We start from the raw sequence: 25,188 nt of genomic DNA on the forward strand, positions 1-25,188 counted from the left end.
CGATTTGTGTTGAAGACGGTATGGAACCGAGTAGCCAAGGTGATCTCTCGCGTGTTCGTTGTTATCGTTGTCAGTTGTTTGGCCACTATGAGTATGCATGCCCTAGTAAGTCATCCAATTTCGTTTTTCCGGTTAAAACGAAACCGAATGATATAGATTATATTGTTAAAGAATCTGACTGTGGTAATTGGAATGAAACTTGGTATGTTAACCCTAGTGTTAAGAAACATCAAACAAATAACCAAACTTTGTTTCATGATTTTAAGGATATCTATAAGGTTGAAAGGGATAATCATGAGGAGGAGATGTTCGTACATGGGTTAGGGGTGGTTAAACTGTTTGTGAATGGAAAGTATATGAAGATACCCCATGTTCGGTTTGTTCCTAGTAGTAACAAGAATGTGTTTAGTGAGGAACAATTGATCATGCAAGGGTATGATGTAAAATTTGATGATGATTATTGTAGTGTCACTAAGGCATTTGATGGTAACAAAGTTGTTAAGGAAACTGCTGAGAACAAAATTTATGTTAAACGAAAAGGGATTGAAAACCCTCATTCCATAAGTTCTCTTAAATTTCATCAACACGATGCCGATGCGATGTTTGATCATTTGGAGGAAACTAAGGAAAAGGGAAAACGGGTCAAGGCTAATTGGGATATGTGTGACATGTTCTTAAACATGGTACAAATTCACGGAATGTTTAATAAGCACAACAATGAATTCCTTGATCTAGTTAAATGGTTTGTTGAAGATTTTCAAAAGTCAAAAGTTTCCTCCTATGTTAGATGATGGCAAGGTTGTTGATTTGTTAGATTTTTACATGGGAGTTCGTACGTTTGGAGGTTTTAGGAAAGTTACTCAGGGTAAAAAATGGACTGATTTGGCGATCACTTCAGGTTTTAGAATTGATCAAGGTAGTGATTTGCAATTAATATACTTTAAATATTTAAACACCCTTGAATAGTATTACCAAACCATTACCATGAAAGGATACTTTGAGGATAAAGATTTGATAGAGTTGGTTGATACTATTGGTGAAACAAGTGAAGAAGAAGAAGAATTAATCAAGCCATTGCCAATCAAGAAAAGAAGCACAAATTTCACTACAATTGCAAGTGATGAAGATGGAAATGCTATTAGAAATTCAAGTCTTGGAGGTTGATAGAATCCCAAAATTTGATTGATTAAAATAAACAAGAACAAAGATAGTTGGCCCGATTCAAGATGGGCTAGTCTCCGGACAGCCGATTCGAGATGGCAATTCTCCAAATACAAGGTTAACAAACCCAAATATTTTTAACATATAAACATTCATATCCATAAACTAAAACCTGGACACTTATATAGACACAATTTTATTAATAAATGTTGCGGTTATGTAGACCTTGTAGTGCCCTCACCCATTCGTCTCCCTTGGAGCCTTCAACTTATGACGGGTTCGTATCAATTTGTTTATGGAGACTAACCCGTCTCGAATTGGGTATTCTATCTTGTAATTGGAGATTAGCCTATCTCGAATCAGGATGTTTATCTTGATTTAAGCTTTCGATTTCCGGTTTTCTATCAATGGTTGCATTGCCGGGAAATCTAATGACGCGTACAACCCGGAATCTAGCAGATCAATTATCTACCATTGTAGCACGATTAGACGCCATTCTTGCATCTTTAAGGGACGATGTTGAAGAAATCAAAGTCCGGGTGATCGGAGATAATTGTAACAGTGAAGAATTAGATGGCGATCTGAAGAACACGGTGGCCGAGGAACTGGAGGGTTCTGAGCATGGCCCTCTTCACGTATCACTGCTAGATATGATCAATGAAGAAATCCTTGATGACAACCCTAGAGATGACGAAAAAAGGTCAAAACATGTTTTGGGTGTTCAATCAAAGGTTGAAGATGGTGTTCGATTGAATGTAGGAGATGATGCTCGATTGAAGATAGGAGACGGTGTTCAAGCGGTAATCGTAGAGGGGGATGAACATTTACGTAACTGCTCAACCGGAGGTTTGACCAAACACCAGAATGGGTGGTTAAATCCCAGATTCTTTAAGCTGCATGGTTCCATAAGTAGGACAAGCCTAGTATTTTATGAACCTGCTAGCCCATTGAGCACTTGCATCCATCAGATCATCCATGTTACAACACTAAGGCCGCTCATGTTAAACTCCATGCTTCATTGAACAACTCCCTGCCTACTACTAAAGATTGGAAACTTAATATCCATATTCATTCAATTTGAGATAGTTATGGGATCCAGGAAGCCGATCAAGCTGCATTTGAATGGCTTATTGCTTGGTGCACCAACTTCCTTCTTTCCGACTTGAGGGCAAGTCGTGTCTCCAGGCGCGAAGTATTGATAAGTATCTACAGAGCAGTCAACTCAATTAGACAGTTACCAAAAATAGGGTCAACTCAATTAGTGAGTTACCAGAAATAAAGGAGCTAATCAAGGGACAGTTTCACCTTTCTTATTTATATATTAACGTAGAGATTAAGGTGGGGGATATCGATGTTTTGTTTGTCAAATTAGGGCTTCTAAACATTTGTTTATGGAAACTAACCCGTCTGGAATTGGATATTCTATCTTGTAATTGGAGATTAGCCTATCTCGAATCAGGCTGTTTATCTTAATTTTAAGCTTTCGATTTCCGGTTTCTATCAGAGGTTCAAATAAGTTCGATTCATTTGAAGTTGTTTACTAATCAAGTCATGAAAAAGTGCAGCAAATGATTAAGAGATGGGGGGGGGGGGGTTGGAACTTAATCTCTTGATCACTTTAAGGTTCAATTAGACAGTTACCAAAAATAGGGTCAACTCAATATGTTTATGTTTTATTTATAATGGGTCAAGACTTTTTAAGGTTTAATTGTAAATGGGCTGAACTTGTTTCAAAGGCCTATATATATATGTTTAATATGTAACGGGCCAGCAGCACAGCTGGTATGTAATTAGGTTATGTTATATTGTTGAACGATATCAGTTATTAGATGAACGGTTATTGAAACAGTTAAACCGTCACCTATATTAGTGTCGATGTATCATTATTTAAGAACAAGAAAGATCGTTATGATCTGCACAATCAATATACATCACTTTACTTTTGTTATTCTTGTTTTTTCATTCACATTCAAGTTGTTGTTTTGTTAATCATCATGAAGCCCTCGAAAAAGAATCTCTACAATCTTTTCATTCTAACTTTGTTCTTGATCTTGTCTGATTTAAATAAGATCACAAACCAACTATTTTTATGGTTCAAAAATTTCAAGAGATGGAGTACTAGACTAACAAACCCCCTATGTTGGTTAATTAGTACTGGTTCCATCATGTGAAAGAATTAAGAGAACAACACTTTCACATGATCTTTGATGTTGCCTTATGGAGATCCATAAAACAAGGTCCTCGTATCCTTTTCCACTTCGTGTTATGGAGAAATATCAATTCTCAAGGATGATGATTGATGAAGATAGCAAGAAAATTAAACCAATGAAAAAGCTTGTAATTAATGGCCTGTTTGAGCATTGAAGGCACTCCTAATGTGCTTGAAAACATATGTGAAATCTTACAAACATTGAAGGCGGTACAACAAAGTTGGACACTAGATTAACAATCTACAAAACAAGGATATTGTTAGCCTGGCGATCAAGCTCCAGGGCCGGTAATTATATTAAGAAAATTTGGAAATAACTAATCCCATCTTTTGTGTATTGACCGATAATAATCTCATCTTTAAAAATCACTACCAACGGTCCCACCTTTTAACTATTTTTGTCTTAATGATCCCCTGTTAAAAAATACTTAATGTCGTTAAGTTTCGTCCCTCGTTTCAAACCGATGTTTTGGGGCTTGTGATCGAAAGAACGATACGAGTCGACTGATGTAAAACTTATCTCGAAACAGTGATTCAAATGGCTTGATTTTTGTTAATTGGAAAATCAAGCACCCGATTGAAACATTGTTTCGTCGTTTGGATCACCATTTCAAGATAAGTTTTACATCAGTCGACTAGTATTCTTCTTCCGATCAAAAGCCCTAGAACATCGATTTGAAATTAGGAAAAACTTAACGACGTTAGTAATTTTTAACGAATGACCATTGTGACAAAAATAGTTGAAAGGTGGGACCATTGGCAGTGATTTTTAAAGGTGATATTATTATTGGCCAATACACAAAAGATGAGATTATTTATTTTTAATTTGCTTTATATTAATCTCATGCAGACATGGCCTTCTTGCCAATTCCGTAGCAACTACCCAACCATGCCATATAGTATATAGTTCCATGCGTCGTCACTAGTACATCCAGAGGCAAGACCCGGTGAGTGCACTCAAGCAAACATCATGGCGCAATAAGCATAGGATGTGGAGTAAACCCACATTTCCATGTACATCCAGAGGCAAGACCCGGTGAGTGGCGAAGCTTTGACTTTTCCATAGAGGGAGCTAAAAGTTTTTTATTGAACAGCAAAGATATAGTAAAAAAGTTGATGGTTAGAAAAGGTTAACCAAACAATGGGATTACATTAAAAATAGAGGGTTTTGAAGCCACTCGGTCGAAGATATGTTAACCTCCTTATTTCTAGTTACAATCCAAAGAAACAAGAAATGTAAAATAGAATTAAATATTGGCTCCGTCTTCAAGTCGTTAGGGGCTGAAAGTCACGAACCCTGTATCGAGGGGTGGAGACCCCGGGTCTTTTCCATGCTTCGCCCTTGAGCCCAGTGTGCCGGATTTGAACCAATACCTATCAGGTAGTGTCAAATTGGTTAAATCTCAAATTGGAATAGGTTATTCCAAATATTCCTAATAGTATGTTATTACTTGAACAAGTTAGGGGTAAATTTCCTCCTCTCCTCTTAGCCGCTCTAGATCCATCCGGATATGGTATAATGCATTCCACAAAGGAATTTGATCGCAACTAATGATCAATGTAAATTTAACGGGTACTTTATTTTTAACAAAATTTTAAAATCTATGACCTATTTAATAAAAATATAAAACAATTTGATACATTGTCAAATAAATTGATTAAAATATCCAATTTAAATGATAGTTTATTGTCATGGAAATTACATGACCCGTCTTCATTGAAAGATTTACCTAAAACTCCACAAGTCCCATTAGGCGTCAATAAAATAGTAGTGTCTTAATCTTGCAAAACCGAATTTAAAAGCGCGTCGGGAATTAGAGAATGCTAACAACGTTCTCTAAATCCCTAAACCTTTCATCATGGCAAGATGGGAAACCCACATACGTTACATATTGAACAATAGCACTCCTCCCTTTCCCAATAATTGCAACAAACCACCCCCCCCCCCCCAATCATCACATATAATCGGATCAATATGTAACGTATGTCAAAATAGTATTTAACGACCTAGATTTTAATTTTAACAAACACGTAACAAAGCATGGCAAACTAGGAGAGTTAGGTGGATTTGGGCGACGGATCAAAGGGTTTGAATCGAAATGAATTGGGATTATAAGGGTAATTTTTTTAAAGGTCATTGTTATTATGGTAAAATACGGGTTGTGACCCAAAGGGAGTCAAATTGAAATAAGTCGCTTAATAAAAAGGTACCAAAATAGATTCACCCATGATATTTTTTGTGGTGGCTTGTGCTAACGATGGTGGTAGTTGAGGTGACGGTGATGGTGGTGATGAAGACAACTACGAGGTGGTGTCGGGGCGGTAGTGATGGCGGCGGGTGGCGACAACAAGTAGGTAATTAGTGGAGACACAATTACCATAAATAGTGCTAACCAACTTTGACCATTTATAAGTAAACAAGATTTATGATAGTTGTCGGTGTAGACTCGTTCACTCATTTGAGGTGAACCAAATGAGCTCATATACAATTTTTTTTTCTCCCAAATCAACACATTTTAGAAGAATTGGGTTAAGATTGCCACCTATACAGGTAACCCGTCGAACAAGTTGTATGCAAGAATTAATGTATCAGTGCAACCATAAAGACCAATAAATGAGTTCTACAAAGTACAAACGGGTTATTTGTAAAACATGATGTAAAATACCACAATTTAAGGGATAGGTTCCGGTCCTATGATGAACATTAATATAAATTTAGGAGCAGGTTTTGAGAGCACGTGAGTTAATAATAATAATAATAATAATAATAATAATAATAATAATAATAATAATAATAATAAATCCAAGGGTTAGGTGTACCTAAAATATTGTTTGGCCATAAGCATGTGCATATATCATCAGAAGGCTATTTACGCCTACTGGCCTTTGCTTGTGTCAATTGAAATGCCTAATTTCGGGCTAATAGACGTATTATATCCCTAAATTTGTTGTACTAAATCAAATACCAAAATACTAAAACTTTTCTTTTAGTGTAGTTATAATAACCGCCTATAAAACAAATTACTTTAGTGGCATATCTATTCTAGTCCACTTATATTTTTTACAGCCTCAAAGAAATACTAGCGATGGACTGATGTCAATTCTAAACCGTTCACTCTTCCATCTCTAACGAGCCAAAAAGTTAAGCTATAAACAAACACCTGAAAAGACACCCAAAGTAAATGCACGGAGTACTACTCTTCTAAATTGCTTTATTCAAAGTATTTACTATTGTGGCAATTATATATGTTTATTTCTATCGGATTTAACACACACGATATTTTTAAGCATATAAAAAGAAAAAAGGAAAAAAAGAGTGAACAAATAGTTTCAAGTCAACCCAAATTGTCACGTTTTACCACTGTGTACAAAAATACTCAGTCGGTTAAAGGGGTGTAAGACTTAGAACAATAACATGTAGGTCGCGAGTTCGAAACCAATCTTAAGCGTCAATCGCCTTACAGCTGAGTGAAGCTGATTTACCTCTCACGTGATGGGCTTGGGACGGTCTAGCTTGGGCCGGTTTGCGTGTCCGGAACAATACGATTTTGAAACAATTAACCCACCTGACCGTCCATTTGACCACCTTTAATAAATACATTAATGCGTGTGGCCGGCTGCCCAGCCATATACATGCTCAAGCTTTATCGAAGAGTTTAGAAGCTTAAATCTGATGTATCCAGTTCGATCTGAGTTGAATTTTGTCTTCTCTAAAACTGCAATTCCAAAAATTCATAATGTAGCATCATGATACCAAAAGTTTCCTACAATGGATGCATGCAATGTCAACATTTGCACATGGGAAAAAGGACACTACAAGTAGCAGCCTACAAGTTCGGTTTACTTAAAAATCGTGAAAATAGTGTTTACATTCATGATAGAAACGATTCAGGCTTGTGCTTTTTCATAAATACTTATGAAATAAAAATGACAGTGTTTTGCCAGAAATTTAGTTAGGAATGTATTTTCACATGAACGCTATATACGCCTACCGGTTACTCTCACTATTGCATACATAAAGGACACTAGACTTGTATCAACTTTGGATACTATTTGGGGCATGCTAATCCTATAATCCACACGTATCCCTAATACAGCATTGACACTAACTTTTAGCATTAACTTCAAATTGATAGAAATGACCACACTACTTTATGTCGGTTTTGGATACAAACTTGACCTTGCAAATCCATAGGGATATATAGTATTGCACAAGGGCAGTATTCCTTAGAAGATTAACTTCAAATCCAGTACACATGATTAATTGTACGAGAAGTATTGTTGCACATGCATATATACTTTTGATAATGATGTGGACTTTCTATTAGGTACGCCTATTCTCAAGAGTCCTTCCTATTGTGTAATACGAGAAATCCACGGGTTATACGAAACAAGCAGAATCGTTGAAAGCAATAGGTATAGTAATCTTAATCTTATCTTAAATATATATAAACGAAGCCTTCCTATTTTCTCTAAAACCACCAGATTGTTTTATTTATAAATGATGGTTTCTTATGCACTGATCCGAATTCACGGGTATGGATATCACCGAACCCAGATAGCGATTAAACAGGTTATAACATCTCATTATATTAATTACTCTCACCAAATATTTGATATGAAAATCCTATAAAATAGGGATATACTAAAAATTAATATCCAATTTTTTTTTAAAAAAAAAGATATTATTTATAATAATGAAATAATTTTATTATAAAAAAAATTAGTGGGTCATGGGTCTCATCAAACCCAGATAAGTTTTAAACGAGTTATAACATCTCATTTATTTGTGAAACCATTTCATCATCAAACCCTAAGTATATTATTAATTTTCTTACAATAAATAAAATTAAAATACAAAAAAGTATATAAATATTAGAAACGTAAAATGTAAAACAAACCCCGTAATCAAACCCTAATTTAATTTCTCAATATGGATTTAGTTACATTAGCGATTCTTTTTTCTTTTAAGTTTAACTTAAATGAAAATTTTCACAAAATAATATCCAAATTATAACAAATGAACATAAACGAATAAATATAAAAATTAAGTAGATAATTCATTCAACGTTTTATTAAAAAATGAAGATAACCCAACATAAATGAATCAGAATAGGCTCAAGTATATTATTAACTTCTTATAATAAATAAACTAAAATCCAAAAAAATACATTCATAAAATTATAATCAAAAAATTTAAACAACCCCGTAATACGAGGGATAAAAACTAGTATACTTATATATCCATAATGCCTCACAACATCTTTTGTATTTTTGTAGTTTGTATATCTAATAAACCCTGCGTTCTTATATCCGTGGAACATATTTTATACAACAATCATGTTCATTATCAATCTAAATCTTAGAGATCTCCCAGAATTTCTCACCCATCCTGGCTTAAATTCCAATACAATGGTCATGTATTTAGCCTTGCTCATGTGCATCGTTCTTCTATTATGTTTTGTCATAAACAAAAAACCTTCATGCAAAGTTTACTTGATTGATTTTGTCTGTTTCAAGCCTCCAGATTCTCAGAAGTCCTCTAAAGAGTTTGTTTTGAAGCAAGCAGCACTACACGGATATATGACGGAAGAGACGCTGGATTTTATGAAGAATGTTTTGGAAAGATGTGGCATTGGCGACTCTGCTTATTTGGCAGAGACCTTTTTTAAACCAACTTACAAACCATTAATGAAAGATGCAAGAAGGGAAATTGAGACGACCGTATTTAGTTCAGTAGACATGCTTCTGAGAAAAACAGGTGTAACAACCGGCAATATTGAGATCCTAATTGTGAATTGTTGTATTTACAATCCGGAACCGTCTCTTTCTAGCATGATAGTTAACCGTTACAAGCTCAGAGAAAACATCATCACCTATAATCTGGCTGGGATGGGCTGCAGTGCAGGACTTGTGGCAATTGGACTTGCTAAACACCTCCTTCAGGTTATTTACACTATTGCTAATCATAAACCCTTTTCTACAAGACTTATAGATTATGTCCTCTTTTAGTTGATCTATATCTTTATTTGTGAAAATTAACAACATTAATTAATCTTTGCCCAATTTACTAAGGTGAGCATAATACCTACGCTATGTTGGTATTATCATGTTCATTTAGCAGGTATAACCTATCAAGCATCTAAAATTTGCATACAAACTTATACATTTATACATTCTATCATCTTTTAATCAATGCATATTTTATGAAATTTAACAACATCAATTAGTTTTTGCCCCAATTACTAAGGCGAGCAACAAACTTATAGATTTGTAGATTCTATCATCTTTTAGACAATACACATAGCGAAAAGTTAACGTATAAATTAAATTAGCGTGCAAATTGTGATAATCAACTGGTGTAATTATATTTACAAGTAGTGTAATTATGTTATTACATCATAGTGTAATTATACTATTTTGCAATTACACTACACTATAATTACACTATGTTGAATATATAATTACGTTACTTGATTCTCACCGTTATCACGTTAATTTTATTTGTGCTTGATTCAAACCCATATATATAGATATATTTTTGTAAAAATTAACATCATCAATTGTTTTTTCCCTAATCAATAAAATGATCAACTAAAACCTGCATAATCACTCAATTTGAGATACAATAACAAAACTAGACATGCAGGTGCGCCATAACTCATACGCATTGGTAGTGAGCACCGAAAGCATTACCGAAAACTGCTACACCGGAAAAGATCCTCCAAAATTCCTAATCAACTGCTTGTTCCGCGTGGGAGGCGCCGCAATCCTCCTCTCCAACCGCCCGTCCGATCACCACACCTCCAAATACCAACTCCTTCACACCGTACACGATAACACGTCAAGTTCAGATCGATCCTACAACAGTATCGTTCGAGAAGAAGACAACGACGGACTCCCCGGCGTCAACATCAACCGAGACCTCCTCGCCGCTGCCATATCCACAATTAAACCTAACCTAATCACCGTTGGCCGTTTAATCCTTCCTATTAAAGAGAAACTATACTATCAGATAAGTTACGTCATGAGAAATGTAATGACGTCACGGAATATGCAACAGTATATTCCTAATTATAGTAACTCGGTTGATCATTTTCTTCCGCATGTTGGCGGGAAGCCGGTACTGGATGACTTGCAGAAGACGTTACGCCTTTCGGACGTGGTGATGGAAGCTTCGAGAATGACGTTGTATAGGTTCGGGAATACTTCTAGTAGCTCCACGTGGTATGAGCTGGCCTACGTGGAGGCAAAGGGTCGGGTTAAAAGAGGTGATGGGGTTTGGCAGCTTGCGTTCGGGTCGGGTTTTAAGTGTAGTAGTGCTATTTGGCGTGCGATGAAGAGCGTTGATTGTGGTGATGATGATAACCCGTGGACGGACGAGATTGATCAGTTTCCGGTGCCAGTTGTATGTGGGCCATTCCCTATAAATTTTGCACCTTCAAGTTGAATTCAATAATATTTCGTTCCATTTGTATATGTTACTAAATGTTAATGCCATTGTTTATGAATCTTTATTTTATATATTTGTGATACAATGTTAAAGAATACTCGTGTACTTTGTTTATTTTGCACGATGTAAGGTGATTGTTATGTGTTTATCTTATTTATTTTTCAAATAATTGTAGGATTATATAGCCTTGAGGGGGGTCTAATTTACCTTTAACTTTGACATAGTTATATCACGAGTTCTTTATTGCATTTTACAAGTGGTTATTGTACGTTTATTATTCTAGCTTTTCGAAAAGTCGTATGAGAAGATTGATTTAGCAGGGGTTTAGACAACTTCCATATGTCATATGTAGAAAATGATCTCAATATAAGTTGGTGTATGTTATTATTTTGCTAAGTAAATTCAAAATAAGTGATATCTTTCCTAATTGACTATATTTCTTCACTGTTTACTTGCTTCATTTAGCTTAATTTTTGCTAGTTAATTAGTTTGATTACAATATTCACAAATAACATTTTTTCTACCGGCTAGACAGTGATTATTATCGGTAGGGGTGAGCAATTTAACCGCCATAACTGTTAAACCGAACCATGACCGACATAGTCGAACCGATTTTAACTAATAACCGACATAATCGGTGGGTTTGTTTAATGAATTTTTAAAAACCGTCAAATACGGGTCAGTTTTGGTTAAAGATAATTTCGAAACCGCTATAACCGAACCAACCTATTTATTAAACCAACACTATGTTTAATATGTTTGGGATTAACTTCCACCAAGCATGTTGTTGGATTATATCATTTTGATGTTTTTGGCTCAACGATTGTTATTAAATTAGGTTGAATTTCATTGTTGGATTATATAATGTTATTCTTTTTTGAATATTTGGTATTAAGATTATGGATTATATACCTTGTTAGATTATGTAATGTCGTTTTTTGTAATAATTGGTACCAAACTTTTAGGCTCAATTACATTGTTTTGGTTACGGTTACCCGACCCATAACCGACTCACTATAACCTACAAAACCGATTAACCAAAACCGTCATAACAGGTCAGTTATGGTTATCTATTAACCGACATATTGGTTATGGATTTGGCTCAAAACCACTCCAAACCGACCCATGTACACCCCTAACTATCGGTAGCTCACATTTCTACGGATCGATGCTTAATTCTTGCCAAAAACTATACTATTATACGATATGCACGTCTGTCAGGTGAAAATCATTTATTTATTTAAAAACTCTTGTTATGTGAAAAATTATTACTAAAAATATATGTACTTTAAACGCGTCTGATATTAATATTACATTTAACTTGTTTAGTCTTTTTTTTATGCAATAAAAAATTGGTATTTTAAGTTATTTTACATGATACAACTATTTTCATCTAAACTACATTAATTCATATGCCAATTGAATTAATCCAGATTGTTTTGAATAATATTAGATTGCCTTAATCAGCAATTTGAGACAGTATGTGAATACACCTATTAACGAGTAAGAAGCTAACAAGAAACACAGATAACTTTTTTTTCTTTTTTTTCTAACAACGAGCGAGCATAGATATATTTACAAACAAAACAGCTAACAGATGATGACAGTACAGTTGACGTTTAACACATTGTCCCAACTAAACTAAATAACCTTGTTTTCAATGTTTTCTAAGTCATTGAATCAACCACATAACCGATTTAAAGAACTAGATAATGACATAAATGATTTAAAAGTTTGAAATATAAATATATAACTTAAAAGATGGAAATACTTTCTTTGTGAGTTTGTAATATTAATAAAATACAAAAGTCATTACTAAATCAAATATGGAAATTAAAGTAGTCAAAGTTAAAGGTAAATTAGACCCCTCTCAATAAAGAAAAAAAATGCCCTTTTTCTTTGTTTCCTGATACGGGAATCAATCCGATATACTTGGGTTCAAATCTTGCAATGTGCATGTATGGATGATTTATTGAGTATTCAGAAGTAGATTAGTTTATCCTTCAAATAAATGCATGGGACAGTTGTGTTTAATTTCCGGCCTTGTCCAAGGATCTAGTATTTTATTAACTAAAGTCCAAACAAATGGAACTTATAATCCAAAATAAACAAGCCCGAGCTTTCCATACCATACACAAAAGTCGAACCCTGACTAGACTTAGCGAGATGAAACAAGCATATCACTTATTTATAATATTTTTTTCTCCCTAAACTGCAATACCAAAAATTTCAAATTCAATATCATAACACCAAAAATAGTTTTCTACATTGGATGTATGAGACTATGAGATGCCAGCATTTTATGCACATAAGGGAAATACAAACTACACGTAGTATCCTAAAAACATGATTTATTTTTCAACAATATTGAAAAATGCACGCTTCTACATTTTCATATAGTTAACATCCGACAGAAGAAGCATGCCTATAAAAGAAAAGTCATTTATCGGCAGGCATTATGTAGACTTTACATATACTCTTCATTGTGTTTCCTTTTTTTGTCTGTAGACTTGCACTATATAGAAAGTTTTTTTTTCTACACTTTTGTACTTACTCTAACAATATATAAAAAAGGTCTCATATAACTTGGTTTATAGGCGATGCGACTTGTTGCATTAAAAGCCAAAACTATCGTATTCTTCTAGAGACATCTTAAAAAAAGGACGTGTTCGTTTCATATAATGGAATGGATTGTTGGAATTGGTATTTGCGTAGGTTTGGAATTGGAAAGAATTGGATTTGGAATCTAAACATTCCAATATGAATTGGAATCGGAAGGAATTGTAATCCAATTTCATTCTTGATATGTTCGTTGGACAAATGAATTGTAATCTATCACCACAAATATCACCGCATCTCCAGCCAACTCCACCACCTTCAGGTAGGGGTGGCAAATGGGTTGGGTTGGGTCGAGCGGGTCATGGGTCGAAACAAGTTTGGGTCAGAACGGGTCATCTAAAAAAGGGTTGTTTTGGTTTGCGTCGGAACAGGTTTCAGGTTTTTTTTTTTTTTTTTTTTTTTTTAACGAGGATAACGGCGAAAACATTTTAGTTTTTTTGGATTTTTTTTATATTATGTTTTGCATTATGATTTATTATTATTATTATTATTATTATTATTTGAACTTTTTAGGGGTTTTCTATTAAAATTAAGAACCCCTTGAAAAAATATTCAAAAATAAAAATAAAAAATTCATAACTGAAAATATAAATAAAAAACAAAAAAGTAAAATGTTTTATTCGTTGTCCTTGCTAAAAAAACCTCGAGAAATGAGTCGAAACCGAAAAATCGACGAATACGAACCAGGCACGCTTTGACGTGGAGCGTTGAACCGAACTGACACGGAATGTCGAACCCAAGTGAACTGACCCGGAGCGTCAAACCGAAGTGACCCGGAACATCGAGCTGAATGCGAACTGACACAAAGTGTCGAGCGAAGTGAACTGACCCGGAGCATCAAACCGAAGTGACCCGGAGCATCGAACTGAATGCGAATGGACCCAGAGAGTCGAACTGAATAGACCCGGGGCGACCGAGCGCCAACCGACCCAAGGTGTCGTACCGGATGCGAACCGACCTGAAAGCGCTACAACCCGAAGCATCGACCTGAACACGAACACACCTGAAACATCGACCTACCAAAGATTCCAATTAATTTACCTGAATTCCTCCATATTTTGGAAGGATTTGGAATTCCTTTATTTAAAGGAATTTGAAGGAATTGAATTCCAATTCCAATTCTTTGGCAACCGAACACAACAAAATGGAATTAAGATTCAAATTCCAACGAAACGAGCACGCTATGTAATGGGATTTTAATTCCAATTCATTTGAATTCCACAAATTCTGTTAAACGAGCACGCATTAGGGGTGAATTTTTGCTTCATCATGCATTGTTGAACTTTAGAAAGAATCCAAAGTCCATTAACTTTACTACCTCCATTACTAGTATAAGAAGTTAAGAGCAGATTAACAAGTAGTATATAGATATAATGATGCGGATGCTTAAAAAGCAAATAGAGCTGGTGGTTTCAAATTTGAATTTTGAAATTTAAACTTATTTTCGTTTAATTTATGTTAAATTATCAATGGTAATTTGATCTTGCAAATCAACAGGTATCTTCAATATAGAACCATGGTGGCATTCTTTAGCATAAATTTCAAAAACAATACAGATAAGACGAGTTAGGTTTATGTCCCTTTTTTATACCAACTTAACCACGGATATCCATATCTCTAAAATAGCTACAAAGCAGTGATCGTTAACATTTACTTCAAATCCAATCAAAACAAAGCACAGTACCACGAAAGATTCGTTTGTTACCGTTATAAACGCATAGATTAAACTATAGTAGCCTGAAAAATAATTTGTACAAGTAAATAAGATTTCTGCAAGAAAATGATATGAACATATAAGGACTTCTGTTAACAAAGGTAAGCCTAATTCCATAGCCCATTCCAAAAATGTTCAATACGAAAGCTCCACGCATCTTATATAACAACCAGGACCGCTAAATCTTATAAGTACTATAACTATACAAGCTTGTGAGATCTGATAGAAAATCCCTGCATAAGATTTCTCGGTAAGGTTTAAGTTTATAGCTAGCCTTTAACAAGAAGGTAAGTGGCCGGTGAAAAGATACTATACCGCAACCATGTTCATTAACCAAGATTTGAATGATCTCCATCCTATCTTGAACTCAGAAATTATGTTTACTGTCCTACTTATCTGTCTTCTTATATTATATTTTGTCATGACCAAAAAGACCTCAAACAAAGTTTATTTGATAGATTTCGCCTGTTACAAGCCTCCAACGTCTCAGATACGGTCAAGAGATATTATTGTGAAAGAAACAGCAGAAAGCGGTCGTTTCTCGAAGGAAATATTGGATTTCATGAAGAAAACCATGGAGAGATCTGGCCTTGGTGACTCCACTTATGTGGCAGAGATCTTTTTTGGAAAAGAATATAATCCATCAATGAGAGATGCAAGAAGGGAAGTTGAAATGAGCGTATTTGGTGCGGTAGACATGCTTCTCACAAAAACGGGTGTAAAACGTGAGGATATTGGAATACTGATTGTGAACTGTTGTATTTATAACCCGGAACCGTCTCTTTGTAGCATAATAGTTAACCGGTATAAGTTTAAAGAAAGCATCATCACCTACAATCTTTTTGGGATGGGATGCAGTGCAGGACGTCTGGCCATTGGACTTGCTAAACAGCTCCTTCAGGTTATTTGTTACCTCTATATGCACATATGTGCCTTTAAATTGATATGATTTCATATTCTAGTCCCCTACTGTGTTATCTTTATATTATTAAAAAAAAAAAAATACGCATATGACATTAAACATTTGTCTTACCATCAATGAGTCATACTTGGGGTTGTAAACGAACCGAACGTTCAACGAACTGTTTGACGGAAAGTTCGTTTATGTTCTTTTATTTAATAAATGAGCGAACATGAACAAGGAATTTCTTTCGATTAACTAAATAAACGAACACGAACCGAGGCCATTAAACACGACTGGGAACGTTAGATAATGTGTTCGTTTATGTTTGTTAATGTATGTTTGTTCATAAAAGGCTTTTAATGATTTTTCTAATCTTATCATATAATTTAAGAAATATATCAAGTTATCAACTATAAAACAAAAATATATACAAGTATTATGTGATAATTCATATGTATAATTAGCATATGAATATGCTCGGTAGCCGGACCAAACCGTTGACACTGATCGTTCTCGATTAGCCAAATCAAGTAAAGCATTGCTTATCAAGAACTGTTCACGAGCAAGTTCATTTCCTTGAAGAACGAACACGAACATGATCAAGGCCCTGTTCGGTTTTTCGTTTCATTTACAACCCTAACAACAGTCCAAATTACAAACAAAATTCATGGTGTACGTACAAGTATCAAAATTATCATCATTTCCTTTAACATTTGGACTGTTTCTTAATGCCAAAATCAGTACAGTTTAAGTGCAGTTAACAACTATTAAGCAGCCACAAACCACAGAGTCATCTAACTAACTGCTAATTTTCACAGGTGCACAACAACTCCTATGCGTTGATAGTAAGCACCGAAAGCATAACCGAAAACTTTTACCTCTGGAAAGACCGTTCCAAGTTCCTTATCAACTGCATATTCCGCGTGGGAGGCGCCGCAATTCTCCTCTCCAACCATCCCTCCGATCACACCAACTCCAAATATCAACTCCTTCACACAATACGCACCAACACATCAAGTTCAGACCGGTCCTACAACTGCATCCTCCGCGAAGAAGACACCGCAGGAATGTCGGCATCACAATCAACAAAGACCTCCTCTACGCCGCTATATCCACCATTAAACCAAACGTAGCAGCCGTAGGTTCACTAATCCTTCCGCTAGAAGAGAAACTGTTGTACATCGTAAACTACATTGCGAGAAAACTAAGGTTAAACATGCGGCCGTACGTGCCTAATTACCGAAAGGCGGTGGAACACTTCACTCCGCATGTTGGCGGGAAGCCGGTGCTGGACGCGTTGCAGAAGACGCTGGGGTTTACCAACGACGATATGGAAGCTTCGAGAATGACGTTGTATAGATATGGAAACACGTCGAGTAGTTCGGTGTGGTATGAGTTGGCTTACGTGGAGGCTAAAGGTCAGGCCAAGAAAGGAAACCGGGTTTGGCAGATTGCGTTTGGTTTGGGTTTTAAGTGTAATAGTGTTATTTTGAGGGCGATGAAGAACGTTGATTATGATGAGAAGAATCCTTGGACGGACGAGATCTTTGGGTTTCCTGTGAGTTTAGTGGATTGTGAACCGGTTCCGGTTTTCTTTGAACCTCCCAAATAAAAGCATATTTAGGGGTTGTTTGGTAGCTTCTTAATAATCATTAAGAGGCTAACTCTTAGTGATTCATAGTCTTTTAATGGTTAAAATGTAGCCTTAAGTCTGAATGGTTAAGAGGTAGCCTAGTCTAGCCTTTTAATCATTCAGACTTAAGGTTGCCTTTAAATCAATAAGAGACTATGAACCTTAATGACCTACTAAACAGCCCCTTAACCACGTCAAAATGTTTAGCTAAATTGTTTAAAATCGATAGTTAGTTACCAGCTAGTAGTCGGTCCAAATAACGGACATGGTCGTTAACTATTGGTGTAGTTATCTTGTTGTCTAGATATTTGATATGTCATAAATATACAGAGATTATGGATGTGATTTAAAATATATCTTCTAGTGTTTAAGTTGATCTTATTATAAACAAAAGTTAAAGAGATGGGATCAAATGCTCAAACCCACCTTCGACTAACATATGGTGTAAGTGGATGATGGGTAATGGGTTTGATTTGTGGAATATTGTTGAAAGAATTAGAATTAAAAAAGTTAAAAATAAATAATATACTTTTTCACAACTTTTCTAAGTAGTCACTTCCTTTCCATGTTGAAGATTCAAATTTCAACCTCGCTAACTTGCATATGTGAAGCATTGTCAATGGTTTCCAACTTGATTGAGTTAGTAGAGGTGGAGGTGTATAGAGTAGAATGGGTCAAGTGACCCGCTGTTGGGATTGCACATTTCCGGCTTAAATATTTTAATGCATTGAAAGAGTCAACCTAGTATCCTTTACCATTGTCCAATTGGAATTTAACAAGAAACCTAGTTTTCACCATACAGTGTTCGAAAATCACACCCTTATAAAAAATAGTTGCATTTGATGAAATTGACTAACAAAGTCTACAATAGGTCAATGAGCTACCAAAAGCAGAGATCCAAGATCTCGACTCTCCTCTCTTGTTACGACTGAAAGAAACCCCAAGAGAGGGGGGCGATTTCGCATGTGTCGTAGTAAAGTGTGACTTCTAAATACCTTTTTTAATGCATTTGGAACAACCCACAATACTCAGGTGAACTATTTTAAAACAGGATATCAATCGTCCATACTAATTTTGACGTTTTTGGACTGATTCACTCAAGAACGCTATTAAAAAAAACCCACAATTATAAAAAACCCATTTAAATTAAGTTTCAAACTTGAGACCTTATGATTCAAACCCCGTATAACTATGTTCATAATATTCAAATTTGTGGAAAAGAATAAACAAATAAGACAGCCAAACTAAAGGGGTAGATTTTAATCAGAAAAAGAGAGGGAGGACAAATTTCGAAAATTCAACTTCCCACCGAAAATTCAACTTCCCCAACCAGAAAGCCTAATCATTTACTTACCAACAACTTGTACGCACGCATCGAATCTTGTACCTCAGATATTTCACGCCTGGAATATAAATAAACTCACTCGTACGAATAAATATTCCCCAAAGCCTTATCCTAGTAATATCTTCTCTTCTCTCCCACTCGACTCCACCTTCTAGTCTTTCTCTCTTTCAGGTAACAACTTTCCTTTTTTTCCATTAATCGGCCTGTTTTTATCAATTTAATCCTCTAATTTTAATAAATAGGTTTCCTTTGTTGATGTATATGTTTCAATTCGGCAATTGGTGACAAATAAGCCTTCAATTTGAAGTTTATGCTATTTAGGGCTTTTTTAATTGACTGTTTCTTCCGATTTTTTAATTATTATGTGATCTATTCGTAAAGTTAATTAATTCTCTTTGAATATTTGCTCTAGGGTTCTTAGAGTTACGAATTGTATTAGATCTGTTGTTATATGCAGATCTGTTGGTTGTATACTTGTATAGATCTGAGATTCAAGTCTAATATGAAATTAGTCCTTCGAAGATGTTATTGTACTCGTTTTTTGTAATGATTTGTGTATAATTTTGTTTAGATTGTTTGAACTGTGTGCGGTAGGTGCGTAAATGGCGGGAAAGGGTGGGAAGGGTTTGTTGGCTGGGAAGACGACCGCAGCGGCTGCAGCTGCGGCTAGCAAGGACAAGGATAAGAAGAGGCCGATTTCTCGGTCTGCACGAGCAGGGCTGCAGGTATACATATAGCTTACGGTTGCTCACAGTATGCTTTGTTAACTTTGAAATTGTTTTAAGATGGATGTGTTTGAAAAGATTGGACGAATAAAGGTTTTGAGTAGTCAATTTGACCTTTCGGTTAAATTGTGCTGTTTGTGCATCTGTGGTACATGTTTTCATTCATTGACTTTAACAAGAGTAGCTAAAGTTTGCATGTTCGACTCGGGTTGATGTGTTTAGTTGAACTAGGTGTAGTGTTTATGTCTACTTAGATGAACAAAATTGCATACAAGTGTGATATCTTATGACGGTTTTGCTGTGATTTACTAAATGATGCCATGCACACCATGTAATCATTAGGTAGAGCCTATTTTGCTGTAGCTAAGTTATTATATAAACTTTTGTAAATCTTTGTATGGTTTGTTAGTAGTTACTACACACAGACAGTGTTTTTAGTTTATTTTGAAATCTAGCACTTGCAGATGTCCTAATCTTTATAAAATAAATAAACTTTGCATGTTAAAACCACAATGAGATGCATAATGCATTCTATTATTTAATTAACAATTGTCCAAGTCATATCCATATGTCGCCTTGTGAGAAACCTTTGAAGAGTTTCAATTTATGTTACCTAACCTTTGTATATCTGTACATGACAATTTGATCTTCTTTATTTTTCGTTCTTTTATCTTTTATTCCATTTTTAACAGAAGAATGAATAATGTTTTAAATATGTTTGCTAAAATAATATTCTGTTATTATTCTAAATAAATCGATACAATAAGAGATTTCTATGTAGTTTGAATACACTTAGGACAACTCGACCTGTTTGACTTGTTTCGGTTTTGGTTTCTTTTTATTCGTTTTGACCCGTTTGGGATCAAAACACTTCAAAATGATCCACTTGTTATTAATGGGTCAAACGCCCGTAATGTGCTCTGTAAACCACTATTTGGATGTGTGCATGGACTACTGATGTTAAGTTTTTCATTTTATGAATTCAGTTTCCAGTGGGCAGAATCCACCGCCATCTCAAAACAAGAACCTCAGCCCATGGGCGAGTTGGTGCCACAGCTGCAGTCTACTCAGCAGCAATTCTGGAGTACTTAACTGCTGAGGTGCTTGAGCTGGCAGGAAATGCGAGCAAAGATCTGAAAGTGAAGAGGATCACCCCAAGACACTTGCAACTCGCCATTCGTGGTGATGAAGAACTGGATACTCTCATCAAAGGTACCATTGCTGGAGGTGGTGTCATTCCTCACATCCACAAGTCACTCATCAACAAGACCACTAAAGAATAAGCCCCACTGTTATCATATCATGGACTGTTCTTTTTAGCTTTAACAACACTCTCTTGAGTATTGCAATTTTAGTTTATTTATAGGTTAATTCTGTTATTGTGCCAAGGATTCATGTGGGTTGACTTTGACTCGTACTTTCTGTAGTTCTTAGAATGTAGAATTGATGTACATTGTCTGCCTGCTTATCATATTTTGCAATGCTGGTTGTGTTCTTTATCTTGATGTCACATGGTTAATCAAAGCTGTGAACATTGCCTGCCAGTTCTCAATTGTCATGAAGCTTTGATTTTTGAATTGTTAAGGATAGTATTTAAGGTTAATCAATTGCGTGATCAATGTTCACAGTTTGTGGCCAAATGTTTCTAAACGGTTCTTGGGCATCAAACCCGCATAGGACCCGGACCGAGTATACAAAATATGGTCGGTTGGTGGGGTGGCATTTGCCATTAGGGTATGATATTTACCATTAACCAAGATAAATATAATGTTATACTGTATTTTTCATATTGAGAAGGACATGAAGTAATGTACGGAACTTAATGATAAGCAGTACTAAAAAATTGTCATAGATTGATGCATTTTATTTATGTAGAATTATACTGTGACATGGCAAACCTAGTTTGAATAAGGAGTTGTTTGGCAATCTTGTGTTTGAATCATTAAAAGGTTCGACTGATTACCATTAGGATGGTGAAAATGGTCTCTAAACCTTCACGTCATCGTCACGTCACATCTTTACATTCTTAAACCATCTAAATCCATCTTTCAGCTGTTGCAACTAGAGGTGCACAAAACAACTGACACGGTGGTTCCTAACTGTTAATATAATATTTTTGGAACTGAAAGTTAATAATAATAAAGTGTGCCGTCTAGAGGTGTAAAAAACAGGTTTTTTTAACAAACCGAACCGGTTTGGTTTTTACATATTCTAACCGGTTTGGGTCAAATAAGTTCGGTTTAGAAACCAGTTTAGGCATAGAACTAGCCAACCTGATCCAGATCGGTTCAGGTCGGTTTTAAACTAGTTAACCGGTTTTAAACTGGTTACACCGGTTTTATTGAAAAATTTCCAAACCGCTATACGAACCAGCGGTTTGTTTTGGTTTGGAAATTGGTTTGATAGAATGGTTTGAGAAATGAACTGGTTCGGTTCGGTTTCCAATTAACCGGTTCCGAACCGGTTTTTTTTCACCTCTGGTGTCGTGATCGTATGTAAAAATGTTATATATTAATATTGCAAATGGGCCTCAAACCGGTTCCTAAAATATCTAAATAAGCAATTTTTGGACTATTGCATCATATGTAAAAATGTTATATATTAATATTGCAATTCATGGTTGTAAATATCGTGTCTAGACGCCGATTAATCATTAGTTATTATCACCGACTAGTCGTCGATTATCGCTCTTTGGTCAAAATCGAATATTTTTTTATATAAAATATGGATAGATATTGAAAAATTACATAAGTTTTAATCTGATTAATCCTTATTAATCAATTAAATTATTTGAGATTTGTACATATATTCTCTTACTTACTGACCTTATTATGTATTTACCTAATTCATAAAATTAAATTACATATTTACTCTTCTTACATGAAATTGCCCAATTACCCTCCCCTATTATATTGGAATTTAAAAATGAACTTCTGGTTTTCGGGAGAGGATACTTTAGCTAAAAGGTACTTCTCCTGTAGCATTGGGTACAAGCTTATGATTGCATCAGCATATCTCCATGTTGCCTGCCACATTTTGTTACCGCTATTTCAGAAACGGTAGGGTGGCGACGACTGCTTCCTTCGGCGGCGATGCGCTGGAGCGACATGGCAAACACCTTCTCCAACTAGCGCTTCTTTTCTATTTTAAACCCACCGACGCCGCCCACTCACTGAATCGCAAAGCCCGACTTTTGGCGACGGTAATTCCCAGCAATCGGTGACGATTTTAAAATGGATGATATTGATGATTACTCTTGAATGTTTTGTTGAGATAGAGAGTGGAACCAAAATCGTGGTTTGACATTTGTGATTTGTGTTGGACTTTAATTTTTGCATTATAATTTCTTGCATGCTTACCATTTAGCTTCATTTCATTACTTTAATTGTGGCTTCCCTTTCAGAATTGGTTTGTTATACTTTGTGATTTTGGTTGTTTCTTGACAAGTATAACTGAAGTATACGAAGTGTTATTTGCTTTTATAATCATAGAAAACGATAACATAGAAATAAAAGAAGAAATGAAGCAGGGAATAAAACTTTTATTATCTCATAATCAAAATTACAAAAAACAAGAAACAGGAAATCATATATATAGGAAAGCATATACAGGGGCATATGTTATACGGCGTGTAAGTTACACGCCGTATAACACATACCGCGTATAAGTTTGTAGTCAAACGTATAAGTGTTATGCGTGCACCCCCCCCCCCCCTCAAATTGGAGGTTGAGAAAACCCAAACTTGCATAGAAGCTCGTGACAATGAGGCACGGGTAAGCTCTTTGTAAAAATGTTAGCAAGCTGATCTTTCGTGTTCGTATGCACCAACGTCACGAGGCCCTCTTGTAACTTCTCGCTAGCAAAATGACAATCGATTTCAATGTGCTTAGTTCGCTCATGAAAGACAGGATTCTTTACGATGTATATTGCAGCCTGACTATCACATTTAAGTGTGACAAGAGTAATGTTAGGAACATTAAACTCCGAAAGAAGTCTTGGCAACCATGCAAGTTCGGCAATCACAAGTCGAAGAGATTGATATTCGGCTTCAGCTAAGCTGTAACGATTCTGACGAAACCAGGTATACCCTAACCGGTAGACAATAGTTACGTTATTTAATGTCGGGTACATGAAGTACCATAGTAATTATACGAGAATACATGGTTCACTGTATTGATTGTACGTGAATATATAATTCATCGTAATGAATATGCGATTAATCGATCGATAGTTATTGAAATCCAAACGAATCGAGGGTTCAATTATAGACGAGATATATGATATTTAGTGATGTTTACGAAGTATTAAAGCTTCGGGATAAGTGAATTAAAGCACATAAAAGAATTTTCGATTTAATGGTACGTCGGTACGTTAAACGAAACCTTTAATACCAAACCAAGCAAGAGACGATCGATCAAGCCGAAAAAGATGCGCAATAATTAATAATATGATATTTTAAGTTAATAGATGTCATGATTTAAGTTTTTAAAGTTTTTAAATCGTTTATATATAAATTTCATTTTTAAGTCGAAAACGACCGTTTTAGCCTCGTTTTAAGCCAAGTTAAACATTTAACCGAAAAACGAAATGAACCAGATTATCCAAAACATTATCCGGATTTCAGGAATTCAAATGAGTGACTAGAATTGGAGAAGTGGGTCCCACCCACCTCCCTTACGAATGCCGATCGGATTGGGGGGTATTCCCCTAGCCTCCCATTTCTTTTTTCATCAAACCATTCAACATCTATCTTCTCCTCTCCACTTCATGAACTAAAAACCGAGATTTTAGCAAGAAAACCGAGGTAAAAAGGTCGAGTTATTTATGTTTCCATCTTCGTTTCTTGAGTTTATTTGCAAGAAAATGAGGTTTCAAAGATGAAAACCGATTCTTGCATGATCAAGTGATGTATACGGGTTATACAAGGGATCTTGGTCCAAGAAAAGAGTTAAACGAATCAAAAACGAATTTTTACGGTTCAAACTTTAGTTTTGAAACAATAACCGAAACTATAGTGTAAGAGGCTTGATTGTGAGTGTAACTTGCTTGGTATTGTGGTATGTTGGTTGTAGGCTCTGTATGTAGTGGTAGATAAGGCGGAAAGACGAGTTTGTAGCTTGTAGTGGCGGAAAACGAAAGGTATATTCGGTATTGGATTTTTGGACAGATTGTGGTAGGTTTAGAGTTAGGTCATGAAATTTTACAGGGATGATCTACACATGAAAATATGAGTTCTGTGAATGTTTGGTAATTTTTTGGCAAAGGATGAATATTTGGTGAATTTAATGCTCGGTTTTGGCTAAAAATGGTGAAAAATAGTTAAATATCATGAAAAATTCTGGAAAATTGCAGATAAGATTTTTATATCATGTAAAAGTCACACACAAAATTTTAAGTCAGTTGGAGAAGTCTAAGTAGGCTTTTC

General features: G+C 35.4%; 1 protein-coding gene and 2 pseudogenes across 3 annotated transcripts; all 3 read left to right on the forward strand.

Annotated features, from left to right (window-relative positions):
• Window positions 1-8,642: 8,642 nt before the first annotated feature.
• LOC143587993 (3-ketoacyl-CoA synthase 11 pseudogene) lies at window positions 8,643-10,820 on the forward strand (annotated as a pseudogene).
• A 4,712-nt stretch (window positions 10,821-15,532) lies between these two features.
• Window positions 15,533-17,700, forward strand: LOC143587996 (3-ketoacyl-CoA synthase 2-like; annotated as a pseudogene). Its single transcript, XR_013145010.1, has 2 exons — window positions 15,533-16,057; window positions 16,879-17,700. The product of XR_013145010.1 is annotated as a 3-ketoacyl-CoA synthase 2-like (transcript).
• A 1,450-nt stretch (window positions 17,701-19,150) lies between these two features.
• LOC143587997 (putative histone H2A variant 1) lies at window positions 19,151-21,300 on the forward strand. 2 transcript variants are annotated; one of them, XM_077069123.1, is made up of 3 exons: window positions 19,151-19,209; window positions 19,633-19,763; window positions 20,750-21,300. In XM_077069123.1, the coding sequence occupies exons 2-3, from the start codon at window positions 19,641-19,643 to the stop codon at window positions 21,044-21,046; spliced, it is 420 nt and encodes a 139-aa protein (XP_076925238.1). In that variant the 5' UTR covers window positions 19,151-19,209; window positions 19,633-19,640; the 3' UTR covers window positions 21,047-21,300. The 2 variants fall into 2 exon arrangements, with proteins under 2 accessions (XP_076925238.1, XP_076925237.1); XM_077069122.1 differs by lacking the exon at window positions 19,151-19,209 and having other exon boundaries at window positions 19,617-19,763.
• Window positions 21,301-25,188: the final 3,888 nt, after the last annotated feature.

Source organism: Bidens hawaiensis, unplaced genomic scaffold (genome assembly GCF_021521415.1).
Source record: "Bidens hawaiensis isolate Kalapana, Puna unplaced genomic scaffold, B.hawaiensis_p1.1 tig00035947_1, whole genome shotgun sequence".
Classification (NCBI taxonomy): domain Eukaryota; kingdom Viridiplantae; phylum Streptophyta; class Magnoliopsida; order Asterales; family Asteraceae; genus Bidens; species Bidens hawaiensis.